Source organism: Manis javanica, chromosome 17, assembly GCF_040802235.1.
Source record: "Manis javanica isolate MJ-LG chromosome 17, MJ_LKY, whole genome shotgun sequence".
In the NCBI taxonomy this organism is placed as follows: domain Eukaryota; kingdom Metazoa; phylum Chordata; class Mammalia; order Pholidota; family Manidae; genus Manis; species Manis javanica.
Genome location: NC_133172.1, coordinates 47996216 through 48018734, shown reverse-complemented (window position 1 = coordinate 48018734; position 22519 = coordinate 47996216). Strand labels below are relative to the sequence as shown.

Here is a 22519-nt window from a genome sequence, read left to right as displayed (position 1 = left end):
CTAAGTCCAACAGATGAACAATACCAAGCTTTAGAGATGTGGAGACAGGCATTCTTACACCCTGCTGGTGGCAGTGCAAGCTGCTACAACCTACTTGGAAAAACAGTTTGAGAGTATTTACTAAAGTAGAAGACATATATCCAAGGACAATTACACAAAATGACTTGCAAGAATCTCACAAAATAATGTTTAGTGAAAGAAGCCAGGCACAAAATAACATGTGTCATGTTATTCCATTTATATAAAATACAAGAATAGCCAAAACTGATCAATGCTGTTAAAGTCAGTTTTAGGTTTTCCTTGGGGAAGGTAATGGCTTGCAGGGGGCCATGAGAAAGGGCTTCTGGGTTGCTGGGAAAGTGCTGTATATTGATCTGGGTGCTGGTTACAAGGGTATGATCATTTGAGAACATTCAGCATGCTGTGGACACTTAAGGTATAAAAACTTTTCTGTATGGGTATTTTTCTTCGTTAAAAAGTTTTTCCAAAAAATAACAAAAGGCAAAACTTAATGTTAAGGGATGCATGCTGAGGTTGTGCCTTTATATAAGAAAACAAGAAAGTGACTGTCAGCAAACTCAGGTTGTTAGCAGAAAAGTGTCTGTGCTACACAGTTATATGTTAATTAGGTCTTGGTTTTTGCCTATGAGGTTATTTTTTCAGTCAGTGGTACAAGGGACGTTGTATCCTAGCCACAGAGCCGCCAGAGTCTAAGGTTGCCATTGGGCTATAGTGGCCTATCTCCTCTACACAGCACCTGACCCCACCCCTGAGAGGAAAGGCTGTGTGTGGCGATGGAATGGGAGAATACAGGAAAATTTGGGGCGATGGTGGGGGGACAGACCTGTTCACTCTTTATTCAAAAACTGTGTTGGGCCGAGGACTAAGATACCACAGGGACAAGACTGAAAAGGAGTCCACAGTCTGCCAGGCACAAAAAACATTAATCAAAGATCTCCACCAACATATTTCTCCCTGCAATAGGTACTATGAAGGGAAAATACTACACGGGAACCTAAGGCAGGGGAGGGTGAGGTAGGCTGGTGGGGTGTGTGTGTCAGAGAAGTCTTCTGGGAAAGAAGTGGTACCCCAGGCTGAGACCCCCAGACGGAAGAGTTTGATGAGGGTGGGGGCAGAAGGCTGAAAGGCATTCTGTCACAGTGAATAGCCAGTGATGCGCAGAAACTCTCTGAGTTTGGGAAATGAAAAAGGCCAGAAGGCTGAGGCTGTGATTGAGGATGGGGAGGGATGCAGCTCGAGAGGTTGGAGGGGCCAGATGGAGGCAGCCTTGTGGACCAAGAGAAGAGCTTGGGCTTTCTCTTCAGAAGAGGTGGCTCTTCCAAGAGGAGGAGGAGAGAGCAGGGAGTCCATCTGCAAGGTTGCTACTGTGGGCAGCTGAAGGTGGTGTGGTGGACAGGAGGTCAAGTTGACAGGCCTTGACCAGGATGACTGTGGGGTACTAGCCAGAATGATAGCTCTGAGGTCCTCCTGCAGAGACCAGCCATTGATTCCTGGTTCCACCCGCGGAGCTGGAGGCTTGGAAGAAAGGGCAGTCAGAAGGTGCAGAGTCTGAGGTCAGTTGTGAAGATACCACTGATTCTGTGATCTAAAGCCTTCTGGGCCATAAAATGGAGACAAATGGAGATAAACAAGATGAGTACTGGGGTTTTCTGATAGAGAAACAAATCGTTGAAAGAAAGCCTAGAAAGATAAAGATGTTAAAATACAGCCAGCTGGATAAGTTATCTGAAGTAGTGAAGTAGAAAGTGAAAGAAAAGAGCAAATAAGTAAACGATTTGGATAAAGGAACCCCCAGGAGGTGAGACAGTAAAAGAGAAAATTAAGATGTAAGAACTTGACTAAGAATCCACTGGAGTGTCCCTAAGGGGCAAACGAGGCCGAGCGAGATGGGTGTCCTTCCCACACAGGCAGCGCCTCCGGGGAAGGGGCTGAGAATCCCTAGCGGACTCCAGCACTGAGAGACTGCAGCCATGGGGCACGGAAAAGGGACTGGACCTTCGCGGGGGTTCCGTTTCCAAGGATGCGGAGAAGAGGTTGGAGACAGAGATGATGAAAATAGGGAAGAGGTACCCAGGAACGGAGGGAGTCCCTGGGCAGGGCTGCGATGGCCTGTGCGGTCCTGGGCCGGTCCTGCCTACCTTTCCCTATTCCTGAGTAACAGAAATGTCCCCGAGCGCTCGCTAAGCACAGAGCACAGAGGCGGCGCATCCCGCGCCCCACCTCACCGAGCCCTCAGTCCCAAGAGGTGTATTTCCCCATTTTACAAGTACCGCATCTCGGGCTCAGAGAGGGCGGCCCCTCACCCAAGGTCACACAGGAATCGGGCTCTCCCCAGGCACGGAGAGGTTAGTAGTACTCCCAGCCGGGGGCCTTCACTCCTTTCGGGCCCCCCCTCGGGGCGGAGCTGGCCTGAGCCCCTCCTGCTCCCGCCCCAGAGGGGCGGCCCGGGGAGCGGGCGGAGGAAGTGAGCGCAGCGGGGAGGAATGCGGGCGGGCGGGGCGCAGCGGCCCGGGGCGGCGGGGACAACCCGGCAGGCAGCCGGGACGGTGGGCCGACCTCGCGCGATGCCTCACTTCACCGTGGTGCCGGTGGACGGGCCGCGGCGCGGCGACTATGACAACCTCGAGGGTCTCAGTCGGGTGGACTACGGGGAGCGCACAGAGCGGGAGGACTCGGACGGTGAGGGCACGCCCGAAGGGGGCCTTGGCGGGACTGGGGACCCGGCCACGCGGGGCTCACGCGCAAACGACCCGGGCCGTGCGCGCACACGTCGATGCGGGCCCAACTTTCTGTAGTCTGCGCCGCCGCCACCGATCAATCCCTCGCTTCGCGCGCGCGGAGACGATTTTCCTGGGCCGCCCTCCTAGCCCCAGCTCCACCCTTGCCGGCCGCGGGCGGGGGCTGCAGACGTGGCCGACGGTGGAGGCCCGGCCAGCTGGGCCGCCGGGAGAGTGAATAGCGCCTAGCCCCATCTCTGGCTCTTCCCTCTGGGAGCACAACCGCCGCTCTGACCCTTCACCTTCTCTGAACTGCCCCAGCCTCTTCTCTCCTCGCCTACCCATTGGCGCCTCTTCATCTCAGCCCCTGCCACTACCCTCTTCCGCCCCTCCCAACCATGTGCCTCCCTGCACTCCTGCGGCTGGCGGGACCGAAGGGTGTGCCTGCCCGAGGGAGCTGTGGGTAACTGCCTGTGAGTGCGTTCCTGCTGATCCCATCTTAGATCTGAAGGTACAGCGGGCATCGGTGGAGCACTCATACGGAACCAGGCTTGTCCAGGAATTTTACATGAATTAACTCGTTTAATCCTCCCAGTTCCACAGAATACGTCTTGTTATTCACTCTTAGGAAAGAGTGAACTGAGGCTTGGAGCGGTTATATAACTTGCCCCAGTTAATTCAAACCTAGAGTTGGAGACTCCAGAGCCCTAATTCTTAACCTAAGTGTTAGAGCAGGGTCTGAGGGTAAGCCCTCCTCCCTTCTGCCAGGTCGCTGCCTTCACACTGCCCCCTCTCCATCTCCTACCGCAGGAGGCTCACGGGGCTGTTTTGCTGAAGCCCATTCCTGGGAGTGTGAACACTGCTGAGAACATGTATGTGTAGCTACATATGCATGTGTAATTGTGCTTGTGCAAGTGTGTATCCGTAGGTGTTCCAGTGTGAAGATAGGGTCAAGGTAGCACATTCTCATGGCCAATGATGGTGATATGACTGATGACGATTGTCTGTGTCTGACTGACCGTGATGGAGATAGGCAGGGAACATGTGTGTTGGTGGCATGTGTCAAGCGATGTGATCTGGTCCTGTTTCTGATCTGTGCTGGCGACATGACTGAGGTGATCTATGCCTGATCTGGGTGATGGCTGTCATCTGACTGGTATGTGTAGATGGCACAGGACTGCTAAGAGGAGGCTTGGAGGTTTTAGTCTTGACAGCTGTGTGCATGCACATGCCCCACCCCCAGGCCCTCAACTGCCCCTAGCCTTGCTTCAGTGGTCAGAGCAGAACCAGCATCCCTGTTTCCCTTTTAGCCCTAAGGGCGCTCCCCAGATCCTGGACCAGCAGGCAGGCATAACTGAGCCTAGCTTCTGGACCCACCTTGTCCGTCACAGGGTGACTGGAGGGACCTGGAGCCACATTGGCTGAGTCCTGCCAGGTCTCTCCAGGCTGGCCAAGCTCCTCCCACTATCCCTCCTCCTCCTCCTCTTACTCCTTTTCAGCCAGACCTTGGCTGCAGTGGCAGTATGGGGGACACTTTGCATGCTGGTGAGTGATTATGAGCCTTTTTGGTGGGGACTGCAAAGGGTCAGTGATAAGGGGGCACAAAAACAGTGAGTCTCAGGTCCATCTCATGGGGCCCTCTCAGCCTGGTACCTGAATCTCAGTCCACACCTCTGCTCCAGGGAGTGTGGATAGGCCTGCTCATTCGGCCCACTGTAGCTTGTGGGTAGGGGATGGAGTAGGGGGGTACCCCTGGCAAAGGCCCATGAGCGTCATCTGGATCCCCCACCTATAGCTGGTGCGTTCACAGCTGCTGGTAGGAACATCCATATATATGTACCTCACAGACAACCGCCAGGCCCAAGCCATGCTCTGGTTCACCTGGGGTCTCAGGTGGTATCTGAGCAGCTTTGTCGTGACAGGCATGCTCAGACCTGCCCTGGTATTTTTGGAATAGCTGAAGGCAGGCAGTACAGACATCCAGGGACTGTTTAGATCCCCTTCCCCCTGCCCCCATTCCCACAATCCCATGGAAACTGTCCTTAAACAAGGCTTTGGGGAACTCCAAGGAATGCCTGCTGGGTGTCTGGCACCAGAGTGTCCCTTTTATGGTTCATCTGGGCAGTTGGAAGAGTGGGTGTTACTATCTCTACTTCGTAGAAAGGGAAACCAAAGCATCACAGAGAGAGTAAGCAGGTTGCCTTGAGTCACACAGAGTCAAGAATCCAAGCCAGGCTGCTTGCCATCTGAGTACCAAGAATTGGTATGTGCACCCTGGCCAAACTGCAAACCCCAGACACTCCTCTACTCAAAGGCTTGTTCTGCATCCTGGGATAGACTGGGACCCAGAATACGAGTAGAGAACCTGCTGCTTAGCTCCCACCTCTCTCTGTGGATCCAGGGACCTAGGTTTGGCCCTTCTCACTGAGTAACCTTACATCTGAATCTGAGCCTTACTTTCCTTGTTACTAAAAGAGGGCAGATGATATCTACTGGAGTGTTAACTGTTGCTGAGCGATTGTTGGCTCAGAAGGCAAGTCTCATACCAATGGCAAGATGATGTATCAGATGAAGGAGAGTGCATCATTCAGCATTCTAGCTGCAAAGGAGAAATGAACTGTGGTCTATATAGCCAGAGAAAGTTGGCTGCAGCTCTTGCAAAACCATGCATAGCCAAAACAACACTAGTCTGGGTCGGTGATGACACTACTGTTGCCACCTACATCATCGGAAAACCAGGACAGTGCAGCTGCCAGACTCATTGTCATCCAACACCAACATGGCTTCATTGAACCAAGATGTGGGCGTCCCATTTGCTGTGAGGCCTTCAGCCACTGCCGCAGCTGCCACACTGTCTAGAGGGGAAAAAGAAACACTTCCGTAGACGACCCTAGCTGAATCCCTGTGCCGTCTGGCCAGTCTCCCGCTTACCTCTCTTCCCATCATGCACCGGGCTGCCCTCCAGGCTGCCCCGGCGCGGTGCATGGTGGGGTAGCTCGTAGGCGGCCTGCTGGCCGTGGCAACAGAAGGCACCCTATGTGGCTTCACCTGTCTGTAGGGCAGCACCCAGGCGGACCCTGAAGACACTGCGCCGTTGGCGCCTGGCACACTGGGTATTCCAGATGGGCCGGGAAAATGAGTGTGGGTGGGCCACGCCCTCGCCACAGGCTCCGCCCCTCATCAGTGCGTACCTGAGCTAGTGTATCTGCGGCCTTCACACCCGTTACTCTGCTAGAGTAAGTGATGTGCGGGGTTTTGGTTATTGGCCACTCTGTCAATTCTGGACCTTCAAAGAGTCTGTATGATAGGGAAACTGAGGTCCAGCCTGGTAACACTATCCCGGAAAGTGCTCCACAGAGGTGATGTTTTTCTGTCTTTGCCTGCTGGGGTGGGGTGCAGACTGGGGGCTCAGGAGGCAGCCTCTGACTGGGATTCTGTCCTTCTCTCTCCACAGGACATGGCAACCACAGAGAGAACAGCCCTTTCCTTTGTCCCTTGGAGGCTTCCAGAGGAAGTGACTACTATGACAGGAACCTGGCACTATTTGAGGTAGCCGAGGAGCCATTCTGGGCTGCAGGTGTGGCAGGCAGGTTGCGGGGGCAGCTCTCAGGACTCAAGCCTTAGCTAAGCAGACAGGCTGAACGGTTGTGCCTCCTGTCGTGGCTCCTTCTCTAGTCTCCTCTTGTCTGTCTCACTCCCTTAGCAGCCAAGTTGCGGTTCCCTTGGCCCTTTGAACTGAAACTGCTTTCCCAGAGGCTACTGTACAGCCCACGTGTTCTCTAAGGGTATTCACCTTTGACTTCCATGCAGCCCCCCAGCAGGTGGCCTCCTCCTAGGATTTCTGTCCTCAGGATTTCCTTTGTTCCCTTCACTCCTAGGACTTTCATAGTCCATAATTTTCCCTCTCCTGTGAACTCTTCCTTGTCTTTCCTGGTTGGCTCCTCCTATTCTGTCTCCCTCAAATTGACTGAGGCCTGATCCGTCTCACTGGATTTGCCTCGTCTCCACATCTGCAGCCTTCAGTAGACACCTCTCTGGAAACATTCCCAATTTTCATGCCTCTGAATTTGAATTTCATCCTTTTCAGATTCAAGCTCAGAAGCTGGATCTGGCTTTAAGGCATGGTTTAGGCTCCTAACCATTCAGCTACCCCATGGAAGGGTCATAGGCTCCTCAGTCTCCACATACCCCAGAAGATCTGCATCTTCACTTCTCACGCCAAACCAGTTTCTCCTTATGTGGAGGGTCAAAAGGATGCTGACAGACAGGGAAAGACTAAATGTGGCCAAGTGGCAGGTAGAGGCATGGTGCTAGGGAGGCTGCTGGAGTGGGAAAGGGATCCTGGGTCAGGGTTGGGGTGTCTGAGCCCGGGGAGGCCTCCTGGCCTGGAAGACTAGTAAGTTTCTGCAGCAAAGGCCTTGACCTGGCCCCACCTGGAGAGGGGCAAGGGGACCAGGATCCCACCTTGGGGACTGAGGTAGGTTACTCACAGGGCCCGGGGCCTAGGGGAAGACCAGACAGATCAGGGTTTGGCAGATGAGAGATTTCACTTGTCCCAGGTATCCTCCTTTTGACTTCCTTGGTTTTGTGAGGTGACTACGGTGGCTTTTTTGTGGGAGAGTGGAAGGCAGATGTCAGCCCCAGAGGCCCACTCATAGCTAGGAGGTGTCCAGACAGCACAGGCAGGATGCAGTGTGCCATTTGTCTGTCTACCAGCTGTGCCCTGCCCTGCCCTCTCCCTGAGGCAGGTAGTTTCACAAATGCTCATAGTGATTGTAGCCAAGGTGGGGCAGAGAGAAGCAGCCACTGGGCTGAGCCTTTGAGTGCCGTGTGCTGGGGTGTGGTGTCCACACCTGCCCGGTTGGCTGGCTTGGGCTTCCCCAGGCAAGAGCTGGGATCAGGCCCAGGCCTGCCTCAGGGCTTGGCAAGGGGCCAGAGGCCAAGCTGTTGGCTACACACAGGTAGCCTGGTGCCAGCTGGGCCCATTGCCAGATTGGCCTATGGTTCTGTTTATAGGAAGAGCTGGACATCCGCCCAAAGGTATCATCTCTTCTGGGCAAGCTCGTCAGCTACACCAACCTCACACAGGGTGCCAAGGAGCATGAGGAGGCTGAGAGTGGAGAGGGCACCCACCGGAGGGCAGCCAAGGTGAGCTGGTCAGCAGCGGCAGAGGGACAGCTCCTGGGAAGACAGACTCAACGTCCTGGAATTGTCAGTTTCCCCACATGGCTGTGAGCACCCCAGAAGTAGGTGCCAGGTGTGGTGAGCATGGATGATGGGCACTGAGTGCCTTGGGCTTAAGTAGGCTTCAAGGGGTGAGCTAAGGAGGATCCCCTCAGGGAAGCAGAGGGCCACAGGGGGCAGAGACCAGGGAGGCCCTCAGCAGGGACAGTGGGACCACCAGCTGCCTTTACTCAGTTCTGTGTGGGCTTTAACTCACGCTGAACAGTGGGCCTGGGTTCTTGCATGTGATCTTCACACCAAAGCTGTAAGGCGGGTGCTGTAATCATCCCCATGGTACAGATGGGGAGGCTGAGTATCAGGGGTCTTAAGTATCCTAAGATGACTCAGCTAGACAAGATCAGTGTGTGACACGGGAGACAGATTTGTGGATTTACTGTGATACGTGACTATGCAGCATGCCAGATCTCTGGCATCCCATCAAGATGGATCATGGTGTTAACTTTGGAACCAGGAACCTGGTTGTCCCTTGGGGCTTTGTGACCTCGAGCAAGTGACCAGACCTCACTGCGTTGCCCCTCAGTGTGTTGGCTTCACTGGCAAATCCTTCTAACAGCTCTGGGTTCCTTGAGCACCAGGGAGGGCAGGGGATAGGAGCATAATGCTGCCTTTGGGGGCTTCCTTATCCCTCTCTCCCTTCCCTGGTCACTCTCTAGGCTTTTGGCCCATCAGCCCTCTCCCTCCCTTCTTCAGGATGACCACACACCTTCACTCAGCTCCGCTGTGTGATAAGCCTCAGTTTAACTGAGGGCTGGGGGTTTTGTCTACATTTTCAGTTTGGAGGCAAATAGCCCTCCCTGCCCACCTACTGACTCCCTGAGGTTTGGGAAGCAGCTGGGATTTGGAAGGTGCTTGGGTCTGGCATGGCTGCAGTATTCTTGCTGGAAGTCAGCATAGGCAGAAGGAGCTCTTGGTTGGGATAAGCTGAGTCCTCTGCTCATGAGGTTTGGGCCTTGGGGTTGCAGGCCAAGGAGAGGGTAGGTCAGTCTCAGGCTGGTGTTCTTCCCTCACCTTGCCTCTCCAGGAGGCAAACTAGCTCACACTTCAGAGAGGGCAGCTGGGATCTTGAGATCATACAGACCTGACCCTCACTGTATCCTGCTGGTTGTGGTTTTGGTGGCATTTTCTGAACAGCAGACAGTAGAGAAGCCTGACTGTCTCTGGCTGTCCCTATTCTGCCTGGGTGGGTCTCATCCTCTGGGAGCTAGTAGTCCCGGGAGCTAGGAGCTGAGAGTAAAAAAGCCCCTAAGAAAGGCTAGTACACATCTCAGTAAGAATGTCAAAAGGAAGCCTCGGCTGGTGAAGGGCCATGGTCCCTTGGCCTCACGTGGAACCTGGGACGATGCTGGAGTTCAGCCTCTGCTTACCTGCCCAGCTCACCTAGCCCTAGGGTTTAAGGATTTGAGAAAATGACTGAGTTTCTCAGCAGCAGTGGCTTTTCCATGCAGGATGGAGGAGGCTGGTCAAGTCCACAGTGAATCAGTTGGAAGCTAGGGAGCTGGGGCTGCTGAGCTGTGGTGCTCACGCAGGGAGGTTCTGAGCAGGGACCTCAGAAACGGAAGGCTTAAAGCAGGTGGGGCAGGCCTTCAGCAGACCACACCAAGACCCAAGGCAGCCTCTCCATGGCAGTCACTCCGGCTCTGGCCTGGTGACCTTCTGAGGCTGCCAGCGGTTATTTGGTGATGCAGAAAGCGTTTCCGGCCCCACCCTTTCCCACACTGCCCTTTTCCCAGAGTGACTCAGCCTGGACTGGGGGTGGGGCTGGGACTGCCCCTATCCAGTGGGTGGTCCAGGGCCTCTGAAAAGGGCTCAGGGTTCAGATATGGTATGGGAGAGTTTGAAGGACCATTTGTTCTCACTGAGGCCCTTCAGAGGTCCATTAGCCAGCACACAGATCCTGCTCCGGGCCTGGATCCTTCGGAAGAGTTCCTGGGGCCACAGAGTTCTCTCCCCCAGCCCAGCTCTAGGGCAGCAGGCTTTGCTAGAGCTCCAGCGGAAGCTCTTAGAGTCCCACCACCCTGGGCTGCTCTCATGGGGACCCCATTCTTGAGAAGGTGCCAGCCCTGCCTGTGTGTTTCAGCCTTTACTCTGGTCTCCTGGATGCCCCTAATCTACCCTTAGATCGTTGAGAAACCCCATCTGGATATGCCCATAACCCTCCTCACCTGCCCTTCAGCCTGAGTCTCTACTCTCTATGCAGGATTTTCCCAACAGGTTATCCCAGGGGCCTTCCAAGGCACCACTCACTAGGCTCAGGAGCACCTTTTAGGTACCTTCAGGGCCTACTGGTGATAGGACAGTGAACAAGCCATGTCTGCCCCAGTATGGTCATGATACATTTGGGTGACTAGGTACTGTGACCTGTAGTGACCATTCTGATGGAAGGGTATGTCAGATGCTGAGGGGATAGAAGAGGAAATACCAACTCCACTGAAGGCAACCTGGGGAACTTCCCGGAAGAAGCAACTGTTAAGTCTCCTGAAGGTTTAACTGAAGAGGAGTTTGCCAGCCAGTGAGTCAGGGTGACCCTCTCAAGTAGAGCCCTGCATGTGCCCTGGTTTCTGAGGCTCTAATGCAATGTCATTAGAGGCTGAGGCAAAGAAGGTAATGCGGCGCACCTGTGGTCCAAGGCAAGGAGTCTGGCCCACACTGTGAAGTACAGGGTAGACGATGGAGATTTTCAGCAGGGATGAGGAGATTGGATTTGGCTTTCACAGACCTGCTCTGGCAGCAGGGTGGGCTGGAGTGTGGAGAGGCTGTTAGGCCCAGGAGGGCATCATCCGGGTTGAAGGGACTAAAGCTGGGGCTAGGCAGGCTGATCTGAGGACCACTTAAGAGACAGACTGGGCAGGACTTGGGGTCCATGCAGAGGTGAGTGGGGGTCAGAGAGGGAGGGCTAAGGACTTCTTGGACTCTGGGTAGTGTGGGCCCTGCTGAGTGAGAAGGTGGGAATCCGAGACAGACCTCTTTTTCCAGAAGTTTAACAAAAGAAGGGAAGAGAATGGAGCAGTACTTTGATGGGGAGGTAGAGCTTAAAAGCTCATTCATGGGGTTTGGAAAGAATCAGGTTTTATACCCACCCTCCCAGCCCCAAAGCGCCTTCATGCATGAAGGTCAGCCCCACCCCTGCGCTCTCCAGAGCATCACTCGGGATGCCACTCTCCAGCCTGTTCTCATAGAGAACACCTGCTGCCTGACTCGGGGGTGGCCTTCTGTGGTGCATCTGAGCCCCTTTGATGCTCTGTGCCCCCTCCCCTCCCTGTTCCATAGGCACCCAGCATGGGCACCCTTATGGGGGTGTACCTGCCCTGCCTGCAGAATATCTTTGGGGTTATCCTCTTCCTGCGGCTGACCTGGATGGTGGGCACAGCCGGTGTGCTACAGGCCCTCCTCATTGTACTCATCTGCTGCTGCTGCGTGAGTATGCGGGCTGGGGCAGGGGCACGGCTGCCCCACAGAGCCCCCCCAGCTGAGCTGCTCATCTAGGCCTTCCTTCCTGCAGACCTTGCTGACAGCCATCTCCATGAGTGCCATTGCCACCAATGGCGTGGTTCCAGGTGGGTGTCACCCCAGGTTTGACTGGGGGACTGGGCTCAGAATCCACCTTGACATCCCTCAGAACCCTCACACCCACCCCACCCTGGCCCAGCAATTCTCTGGTGCAGTCTTAGTCCTGGACTCCACGACAGTGCCACCACTTAGGTGCATCCTTGTTTGACAGTTTGAGATTGCTGCTGTGTTTTGTGTTGTGTTTTGCTTTTTAGTGTAAAAGTGATTTTTTTATAAAGGGGGTTGAGGCTGACAAAGAAAATGATAGGGCATACATGGTGGCCTTAGCAAAGGAGTCTGGACCACACTTCAGATTACAGGATAGACGGTGCAGAGAGTTTTCAACAGGGATGAGGAGATTGGACTTGGTTTCCAGATACCCTGTTTATTTATTTACTCTACCATGTATTTATCAGTATGGACTCCTGGATATATATTGTATTATTTGACTCATAATCTAGTACTATATTTATCTTGTTGCTCAAACTGTTCCACTTTGGCTATTTATCTATTCAGGTTGGTTCCTGTGTCTGGATCCTTTTTTTTTTTTAATAACAGCTTTATTAGTATAAAAGTAATAGGGGGAAAAGGTAATATATATTTACCATAAGAGGGTTTGAAAGAGCAGAAAAATGTAGAAAGGAAAATTGAAGGTACCCATAATCCCACCATCCTGAGTTTATAACTCTTAGCCTTTTGGTGCATTGGCATAGGATCTTGTAAAGTACTGATATATATTGTTTTTCCCAAATTTTGTGTGCGTGTTTGTATATTTCCTAAATGTTGGTAACAGTTTGTTTTTAAACAGGAGTGATAGGGTATTACCTAATTTATGTGACTATTCTCCTATTCTTGGATTTTACTCTTTCACTGTTATAAACAATTTTTATCAGGAATTGCCTCTGTTCAGTCTCCCTTCGGAGAGGGCCCCAGAGGCAGGATTACAGCATGAAAGGGATTGACCTTAAGTTTCTTGACTCCTAGTCCCACATTTTTTCACCAGAGAAGTTTTATCAGGAGCACCATGGAATAACACTTGTGATTCCTTCACCCTCTGGCCCTGGGGCCCAGTATTGACTCAGTCTTGCCAGGGGTGTTATACTCTGATGGAGGCACAGACTCAGGGCAGGAGGGTCAGCTATGGACACCTACCTGGTGGCAGGCCCTGTGCTGGGTCCTAAGGACAAAAAATAGGGCAAGGCACATTTCTTGCTCTGGTCTCGGGGGGGGTCAGACTATCAGACATAGGCCCTGGGAGGGGCGAGCCATCCTGAAATAGGACCCACCCAGTTAGAGGAGGCTGAGGGACTGGCTGAAGTCTAGGAGTTGAGGGACAATGGGCCACTGAGGCACTGCTGCAGATCCAGAGCTGGCCTCTGCTGGGCGTTGGAGTCAGATGGGAATGACGTCCAACTCCAGCCTGGCCACTTACTAACCATGCAGCCTTGGACAAGTCTCTCAAATCTTCTGCTCATCTGTAAATGGGAAAAGTGGTCCCTGGCCCTTAGGTGGTTGTGAGGGGTTGTCTTGGGGAAGACCCCCTTGAAGGAGAATCAGCCTTAACCTGTGTGTACTTTCTCTGTTGTAGCTGGGGGCTCCTATTTCATGATCTCCCGCTCGCTGGGGCCAGAATTTGGAGGTGCTGTGGGTCTGTGTTTCTACCTAGGAACAACATTTGCAGCAGCCATGTACATCCTGGGGGCCATTGAGATATTGCTGGTGAGTCGGGCTAAGCCCTGACCACTTTGGTCTTGTCCCTTTCCTATAGATGCAGGATGCCTCTGCACCCCTCTCCTCTAGTCAGTGTCTCTGACTTATAAAGTGGGGGCCTCCTTGAGGGAGATAAATCTTTGCCCCAAAGAGTCTCCCCTTCAGTCCCTTGCCAGTTTGAGCCAGGCTGCCTTCACCTTGGCTCTGGAGGTTTCACCCACCCAGGCACCATTTCTTTCATGGCAGGTGGTCTGTGAACTGTTGGCATTTAACTCAATGACAGATCTTGGTGGTGATGCAGAGCCTCCTCCTGGGCTTGTGTGGGCTGTGTGCTAAGGCCCTTCAGATCCAGCTTAACCCTTGTCTCTAAATCAGTCAGGATGAGCAGCCACGGGACCCTTTCTAGAAGCTGGTCCTCCTCCGAGAGCCCCATATACACTCTGAGCTTCCCACTCCCTGTGGAGCTGCCCCTGCCAGTAGGAGGAGAGGCAGTGGGGAGCACAGGGTAATAAGGGCCCATACCTGGGGACCCAGACAGTAGCTGTTTAGAGGACACCTGGTGATTCCGGTCCCCAGGTCCTCTGCCTGTAGCGTGGGCCCTTCTCCTGGATCTTTTGGGGGCTTTTTTGTTAATTGTTTTTGTTTTTCTATTTCCCACTTTTCTACATTTATTATTTGGATTTCTTTTGTAAGGAAAATCTGTCCTTTTCCCCATTTTTTATTCAACCATGTGTTTATATCAGTACGGACTCCTGGGTATTTGTTTTATTCTTTGGTGCATAATCCAGTACTATCATTATTTATTTTGTTGCTCAGACTTTCCCACTTTGACAGTTTAGCTATTCAGGTTGACTCCTGTGTCTGGATCTTTTTTTTTTTTATGGCAGTTTTATTAAGATATGATTTGTATACCATGTGATTCACAGACCCATGTAAAGTATACAATTTAATGGTTTTTAGTATACTCACAGAGTTGTGCAACTGTCCCCACAATCAATTTTATGTTTTCATCATCCTAGGAAGAAACCCCATGCTCATTACAGTCACTCTCCTTTCCCCCCAAGCCTAGGCAAACATTAATCTGCTTTCTATCTTTAATCAGATTTAATCAGACTTACCTATTCTGGAAATACTGTATAAATGAAATCAGACAACATGTGGTCTTTTGTGACTGGCTTTTCCTGGATACTCTTTGAATAAGGAAACCAGAATGACAGGGTTCACTCTCCAAATAGGAAAGTTGAACCTTCTTTCTCTATCTTCTTGTTTCAGACCTACATTGCCCCGCCAGCTGCCATTTTTCACCCAACAGGCGCTCATGACACATTGAGTGCCACCTTGAACAACATGCGGGTATATGGGACCATTTTTCTGACCTTCATGACCCTGGTGGTGTTTGTTGGTGTCAAGTATGTGAACAAATTTGCTTCGCTCTTCCTGGCCTGTGTTATCATCTCCATCCTCTCCATCTATGCTGGGGGCATCAAGTCTATTTTCGACCCTCCTGTGTTTCCGTAAGTCACCTGGGAATATATCCAGGTGTTGCACTGACAGTCCCTCCCAAGTAGATGGCTTTGGTGCCTGAGTCCCAGAGGCTGCAGGGTGGGAACAGGTTGGGACCTCCAGTTGAGCAGGTACTAATCCTTCCTCCTACAAACCCCCTCTCCCCATTCTCCCCTCCAGAGTATGTATGCTGGGCAACAGGACCCTATCCCGGGACCAGTTTGACGTCTGTGCCAAGACGGCCATGGTAGACAATGAGACAGTGGCCACCCAGCTATGGAGCCTCTTCTGTCACAGCCCCAACCTTACCACTGACTTCTGCGACCCTTACTTCCTGCTCAACAATGTGACTGAGATCCCTGGCATCCCCGGTGCAGCTGCTGGCTTGCTGCAGGGTGCGTCCATCCCCCAGCCCCGCCCTCCTGCTCCTGACGCACAGGCGAAGCAGGAGGCAGGGGATGGGCACAGAGGGAGACTGGTGCACAGAACCGTCCTTGTATGGCCATACAAGGGGGCAGGTCTGGCTGCCTTCCCAGCCCAGCAGTGTCCTCTCAGCCTGGCTCCTGGCAGCTAGGTTTCGGGTGAACACAGACTGCTTGGCCAGCATCCCAGGCCTACAGCAGCCCCCAGAAATTTCTGGCAGCCTCTCTCTTCCCAGCCACCAGCCCCTGACACTGCTTGGGATTGTTCTCACAGGAGCCATAGAGGGCCTCTGTGTAGGAGGCAGACAGTGGTGGGACACTGGCTGATGGATCAGCCACCTTGCATGTCAGACTTCTAGCCTTCCCTGTGGCCAGAGCAGCCTGTGGCTGATGCCATAGCCATTGGGCTGCAGCCGGCCCCCCTCCCCGTCAGGCCCAGAGACTCTTAGATGTGCAGCCTCTGGCTGGGGTATCCCAAACTGCCCCCGGGAAGTAGGGGGGCTGTGGTAGTGATGCTGCTGCCCCACAGAAAACCTGTGGAGCACCTATCTGGAGAGAAGTGAGGTGGTGGAGAAGCCCGGGCTGCCCACCACAGATGCCCTCGGCCTGAAGGAGAGCCTTCCCCTGTATGTGGTAGCTGACATCGCCACGTCCTTCACCGTGCTGGTTGGCATCTTCTTCCCCTCCGTCACAGGTGAGCCCCTCTTGCCCACCCCCACCCCCATCCCCACCCTCACCCTAAGGGTGCCCCTGAGGGAGTCTTGTTGTTTTTGGAGGTATTATGGCTGGCTCAAACCGTTCTGGGGACCTCCGTGACGCCCAGAAGTCCATCCCGGTGGGGACCATCCTGGCCATTGTTACAACCTCCCTTGTGTATATCCTTTCCCAAGCCTGGAGCAGGTGGGGAGGTGGAGAGGAAGCACCTGCCTATGTTTAGTGACCAGGTGCCCGCACAGACACACCACACCTGCATACGTGCCTACATACTCACCCCTCATGCATTCACAGGCTCAAGGGGCACTGCATGACACGACCCTCAGCTGCAGGTGTTCTGGCTGAGTCTGCTGGCCAAGATGAGGGCCAGGGCACATGGGTCCCGGGTGGAAGAGTAGGGGTAGCATGGCAGAGGCTCCCGAGCTTTCCTTGACGCAGCCGCAGACTTCAGCAGTGTGGTTCTCTTCGGTGCCTGCATCGAGGGCGTGGTACTCCGTGACAAGTGAGTGAGTTGGGCACCCCCATGGCAGCTTTACCTGCCCTGACACCAGGCTCCCTCATACACATGGTCCCATACATGTCCTCAGGCTGCTGGTTGCCAGTGGTAGTCTGTGCCACCAGGACTTCTGCTTCTGAAAGGATGGTGACGTCAGGATCAGGGCTGGGCTGAGAGGAAAGGCTAGGGGCTGGTGGACTGGTCTTCCTTGCTGAGGGGCTGGAGCTCTGCCCACCATAGCCATTCTTATGGATTCCTGATATCCCTCACCCTGGGCAGCCCCACCAGAGTCTGGGGGGCTTTGTGCATGGAGCCTGCCCTGAGCTTGGCCCCTGCAGGTATGGTGACGGCGTCAGCAGGAACCTGGTGGTGGGCACATTGGCCTGGCCTTCACCCTGGGTCATCGTCATCGGCTCCTTCTTCTCAACTTGCGGCGCAGGCCTGCAAAGCCTCACTGGGGCCCCACGCCTGTTGCAGGCCATTGCTAAGGACAACATCATCCCCTTCCTCCGGGTGAGCCCTTCCTGCCCGGCAGCCTGGGTGCTCCTGTCCCCTCACACTGGCTGGGAGTGACAGGGAATACAGGTGCATTCCATCTTGCTGGGGCCCAGAGTGGCCTGAGAGCCACAGGGCCATCTTTGGGGAATTGCTGAGAGCTGCCATGACCTTGCCTTCTTGCTGGCAGAGCTGCTCGGGCCCAGAATCCTCATGGCCTATCAGTGGCTCATCCAGAGTATAGAGGCCTGAAGAGGTGGGGGGCAGAGAAACTTGTGGTACCTACCTCAGCCTCAGAGGAGGGCGTTGGGGATGATGGAAGTCATGCTGTGGCTTGTGGTTCAAGATATAGAAATGGGGGTGATGGGACCAGCCTCTTTCCTTGCTGACACCACTGACCTGGGTGCACACAGGTGTTTGGTCATGGGAAGGCAAATGGTGAACCCACGTGGGCACTCCTCCTGACGGCACTCATCGCTGAGCTGGGCATCCTCATCGCTTCCCTGGATATGGTGGCCCCCATTCTGTCCATGTGAGCAGGGGGCTAGGGCAGGGGGCTGGTCTTGGGAAGGCTACTTGCACTCTCAGCACCCCTCAACACCTCCCTGAGACCTGTCTGATACTGAGAGTGCACTGAGAGGTGTATCAGACCATATGGGGACACATTTGCCTGCCAGAGCTCAGCCTACCTCTGCATTCAGGAGCCTGACACACAGAAGTTTTAAAAAGACGACAGGTCCTACACCAATCTGTGGAAGACTCTCAGAGTGGGCACCAGTGGCTCTCCACTCCTGGCTAGGGCAAGCACCCAGCCCCTAGAGCCTTGATGAAACCACCACTGCCCCATCCACATGCTTTCAAAACTGCTTTAAAGTTCTGGAATCAGCTGGGCATTTGAGCCTCCAATGCCCTGCAGAAGACGGTCGGCACATGGCGGTTTCCAGGGGTCCTTGAGGCAGAGCTTATGTGGTTGCTGTGTTCTTTCTCTGCCCTCTCCGTCATTCCTCACGTTTTGTTCCACTGCCGATTCTCCCTCTTGCTTGTTCAGTTCTAACAGAACTACCCTTCACTGCCCCACAGAGCTGCAGGCTTGACAGGGCCACCTGTCCCCAGCCTCAGCCAGGCTTAGTGGGGTTGGTGCTCTTGTTCCCCTAAGCCTGCCCAGCTCTGCCCACAGTGTTCACCTGAAACAGTTCCTGCCACTGTTGTCTTGGATGGTGACCCATCTGTCCAGCCCAGATGTGTCTTTATCATGTGGCTCTTCCTGGCAGCCCTAGTGGGACTGACCACTTCCCCGTCATGGGCTTCCCTGCCCCGTGACATGCCTGCTCTGGTGTGTCCCCCTGCCTTCTAGTCTGCCCTTCCTCTCCCGCCAGGGTGAGGGTAGTTTGCTGGCCCTCCCCTCAGCCCTCTGCTGTCCTCCTGGAGGGTTCACACAGCAGGTCTTGCCCGTGTCCCAGTCTCCCACACCCACTGCAGTGTCCCTCAGGAATCTAATTCAGTACATTCAAAATAGTTTCTGTTATCTCCCAACCTGCTCCTCTCCACATTCATGACAGCCCCTCATCCAGTTGGTCACCCAGACCAGAGGCCTAAGTATTGTCAAGCCATCTCCAGACACTGAGCATTCCTCAACACTGTCCTTTCCCACAGAGCCACACTGGCTGTTCCCCCTGCTGGCAGCCTCCTTCCCACCTCCCCTGCCTGTGAACACTTGCCCATTTTCTAAGACCTGGCTCTGGGGACACCTCTGCTTCAAGCCATGGCAGTGAGAACTGGGAGGCTGAGAAGACCTGGCTGAGCCCATGTGGGGCAAGGCCATGACATTCCCAGCTCCTAGGCCAGGCCAAGCCTGAGAAGGACAGGGACGTCAGACACCTGGTCGCCAAGCAGTCTGCTCTGTACCAACCACTCCGTGTTGCAGGTTCTTTCTGATGTGTTACCTGTTCGTGAACCTGGCCTGTGCTGTACAGACGCTCCTGAGGACACCCAATTGGCGGCCCCGGTTTAAGTACTATCACTGGTAAGTGCCAGCTGCCTGAGCCAAGTCCACTGACACAGAGCTACTCAGGAAGCTGGGAGCCCCCTTCTGGATGGGATTTGGGTTTCCTATGCAGCAGTTGCTACTGGTGAGAGATTGAGTGGGGGCGCTGGGGAGCTTGGCTGGGGCCCTCCTGGTCTTGCCCTGATTCTGACCCTTCCCCCACTCTCTGGCCCAGGGCGCTGTCCTTCCTGGGCATGAGCCTCTGCCTGGCCCTTATGTTTGTCTCCTCCTGGTACTATGCCCTGGTCGCCATGCTCATTGCAGGCATGATCTACAAGTACATTGAGTACCAAGGGTGAGTGAGGGACTGCCACCTGGTTGCGGCAAGTGGGATGGTCTGTATGTTGGGTTCTGGGAGCTGAGCCATGCTTTGCTAGCCACCATAGGTGGTGGGGCTGGGGGGCTGTGACTCAGTCTGGCCCCACTGCATCTCACATAACATGGACAGAATCCCCATGCGACCAGGGGCTCATGGGTTTGTCGTGGCCTCTGCAGGGCTGAGAAGGAGTGGGGTGATGGGATCCGAGGCCTATCCCTGAGTGCCGCCCGCTATGCACTGTTGAGGCTAGAAGAGGGGCCTCCTCACACCAAGAACTGGCGGTGAGTTCCCATGCACATTGGCAAGAGCTGCTCTAGGTTCTCATGGGGCGCTGTGAGAGTGGGAGGGTTGAGAGGTGCTAGCTCCCCCACTCTAGTCCATGTTCCCCATCCTGGGGCTGCCGGGGGCACCCTCCTGCTTGTTGGATCCCTGCTATTCAAACGTGCGGGAGCCTGTGAGCCGAGAAGGGAAGAGGGGCTCCCTGGAAACCTCTGGCCCTGGTCTCAGGCTGCCTCCCCATCCGGCCACCACAGGCCTCAGCTACTGGTGCTGCTGAAGCTCGATGAGGATCTTCACGTGAAGTACCCACGGCTCCTCACTTTCGCCTCCCAGCTTAAGGCCGGCAAGGGCCTGACCATCGTTGGTTCTGTCATCCAGGGCAGCTTCTTGGAGAGCTACGGCGAGACCCAGGCTGCCGAGCAGGTGCCTGCTGAAGTGGGTGGAGAACTGAGCTGGACTAGAGGTGTCTGGGTGCAGCTGGTACGGGAGTGGACCAATGTTGACCGGCCAGGTGGGCAGCGCTGCTGCGACCTAAAAGCTGGAGCAAGGGGGCGTGGCTGTTCCATCTTGAAAACATGGCCTCTGGGTGGGCAGCTTGCCTCCCTGGCCTCCCCATTCCCAAGTAGTTTGTTTTGTGCCCTAGGGGCCTTGGGGTGGAGCCTGGTAGAGGAGATGCTGCTAGCTTTGCCTTCTGACCCTGTTGTGTTCCCCACAGACAATCAAGAACATGATGGATATTGAGAAAGTGAAGGGCTTCTGCCAAGTGGTGGTAGCCAGCAAGGTGCGTGAGGGGCTGGCCCACCTCATCCAGTCTTGCGGCCTTGGAGGCATGAGGCATAACTCCGTGGTGCTGGGCTGGCCCTACGGCTGGCGACAGAGTGAGGACCCACGTGCCTGGAAGACCTTTATTGGTATGTGAGGGGGCAGGTCCTGGGCTCAGCCACGTGGGTTGGGGCTGGGGGCTAAGTGAGGGCCAAGGCTGGAGGGCTACAGGCAGGCAGTGAGCAGTGCCTCTCCTCCCCAGACACCGTGCGCTGTACTACGGCCGCGCATCTGGCTCTGCTTGTGCCCAAGAATATCGCCTTCTACCCCAGCAACCATGAGCGCTACCTGGAGGGCCACATTGATGTGTGGTGGATTGTGCATGACGGCGGCATGCTCATGCTCTTGCCCTTCCTGCTGCGCCAGCACAAGGTGAACCAGCAGGTTCCAGATAGGAGGGGCTGGGTCCTCGGAGGGGCAAGATGTGACTGAACCACGCACTTGCTCCGTTACCACAGGTTTGGAGGAAGTGCCGGATGCGCATATTCACAGTGGCCCAGATGGATGACAACAGCATCCAGATGAAGAAGGATCTGGCTGTCTTCCTGTACCACCTACGCCTGGAGGCAGAGGTGGAGGTGGTGGAGATGGTGAGCCACCGGCCCCAATGTGGCCCTGATACCCTGCTCCACACAGCCCAGTCCTCATGGTCCACCCTCTCCCCAGCATAACAGTGACATCTCTGCATATACCTATGAGCGGACGCTGATGATGGAGCAGCGGTCCCAGATGCTACGGCAGATGAGGCTGACCAAGACTGAGCGGGAGCGAGAAGTCAGTGGCCTTCTTGGTTGATGGCAGGGGTGGGTGGCAGGGTCAGGCCTTTGGAGACACCATTGGCATTGAGGTGGTGCCATCAGAATGACTCACTCCAGCTTCACCCAAGTCAGTGCCCATTTTCCTGAGGCCAGGTGATGGTGGTGGGCTAGTGAGGCACCCCTTTTCCTGTGGCACTTGAGGCTACCTCCTCTGATTTTCCCCAGGCCCAGCTGGTCAAGGACCGGCACTCAGCCCTGCGGCTGGACAGCCTGTACTCAGACGAGGACGATGAGTCTGCAGCTGGGGCCAACAAGATCCAGATGACATGGACACGGGACAAGTACATGGCAGCTGAGCCCTGGGACACCAGCCACACCCCAGACAACTTCCGGGAACTGGTGCATATTAAGCCGTGAGTGCAGCAAAAATGAACTCAGCCAGACTGGGGTCTGAAGGTGGTGGTGGGATGGGGGCAGACAAGCTCTGGGTGGGCCAGGCATGGGGCCCACAATCAGCTGCATTACCTGCAGGGACCAGTCCAATGTCCGGCGCATGCACACTGCTGTGAAGCTCAATGAAGTCATTGTCACTCGCTCCCACGATGCCCGCCTGGTCCTGTTGAACATGCCCGGCCCTCCCAAGAACAGTGAGGGTGATGAGAACTGTATCCTTTTGTGCAGAGGCAGATAGTGGGGAGGTGGACAGAGTGTGAGGTCAGGCTGGGACCTCCCCTCACCAACTACTCCTGGCGGGTGCTGGGTTACTCCACCTCCGATTGATGGGCTAAACTTCCGTGGGTGGCCCTTGGTCTTGGTGCTGCTTCCTTGACCTGATACTCTACAGACATGGAGTTCCTGGAGGTGCTGACGGAGGGCCTCGAGCGGGTGCTGTTAGTACGTGGCGGTGGCCGTGAAGTCATCACCATCTACTCCTGAGCTCAGTACTGACGTGTGGCCTAGAGTGGAGGTGTCCAGGGTAACAGCCCCCTCTCAGGACACACCTGCCAGCTCTTTGCCTGGCTCTGCCCTGGACCCAGCTTTGCTAAGCTTCTTGGAGACTGGGCCTCGGCCTGGCAATGGAGATGCATCCATGGTCCTGAGGGACCTGGAGAGCTTTGGGGACGTTCCCTTCCAGCACCCCAGGAGGACTGCCCTGGCTGGAGAAGACTGGTGGGGGCTGACAAGGGGTTTGAAGGCAGCCCACCCAGGAGCGCTATTTATTGCATATTTATTGTTCAAATGTCACCATCAGAGAGGAGGGGAAGGGTGACGAGGGAGGGGGCCTGGCCCAGCAGGCCTGCAGAAGACCTGGCTCAAGCCCCTGTAGGCAGAGCCCCCCACCAAGGCAAGCCAAAGGGGACTGGCCAGCTGAGGCCTGCCTTTTTTCAATAAAACATTGTGTACTTCTGGGCCTCCTGCTGCCCCAGCT

General features: G+C 54.8%; 1 protein-coding gene across 2 annotated transcripts; it reads left to right on the top strand.

Annotated features, from left to right (window-relative positions):
* Nucleotides 1-2489: 2489 nt before the first annotated feature.
* On the top strand, nt 2490-22501 carry SLC12A4 (solute carrier family 12 member 4). Of its 2 annotated transcripts, XM_073225474.1 has the most exons (24): nt 2490-2700; nt 6193-6287; nt 7755-7886; nt 11250-11396; nt 11482-11536; nt 13117-13247; nt 14511-14752; nt 14922-15136; nt 15693-15857; nt 15940-16039; nt 16323-16379; nt 16712-16886; nt 17282-17400; nt 18793-18891; nt 19088-19207; nt 19408-19512; nt 19765-19933; nt 20226-20421; nt 20535-20704; nt 20791-20922; nt 20999-21106; nt 21316-21503; nt 21622-21755; nt 21935-22501. In XM_073225474.1, exons 1-24 carry the CDS (start codon nt 2505-2507, stop codon nt 22024-22026), a joined length of 3342 nt encoding a protein of 1113 aa, XP_073081575.1. In that variant the 5' UTR covers nt 2490-2504; the 3' UTR covers nt 22027-22501. The 2 variants fall into 2 exon arrangements, with proteins under 2 accessions (XP_073081575.1, XP_073081576.1); XM_073225475.1 differs by lacking the exons at nt 2490-2700; nt 6193-6287; nt 7755-7886 and adding an exon at nt 7949-7984.
* Nucleotides 22502-22519: the final 18 nt, after the last annotated feature.

Excerpts from the sequence above, each read along its gene's own strand:
- SLC12A4 (XM_073225474.1), top strand. The coding sequence starts at position 2,505 with ATGCGGGCGGGCGGGGCGCAGCGGCCCGGGGCGGCGGGGACAACCCGG. Across the intron at positions 16,380-16,711 it reads GGCGTGGTACTCCGTGACAA|GTATGGTGACGGCGTCAGCA; the intron begins GTGAGTGAGTTG and ends TGGCCCCTGCAG. Across the intron at positions 19,513-19,764 it reads CCTCACACCAAGAACTGGCG|GCCTCAGCTACTGGTGCTGC; the intron begins GTGAGTTCCCAT and ends CGGCCACCACAG.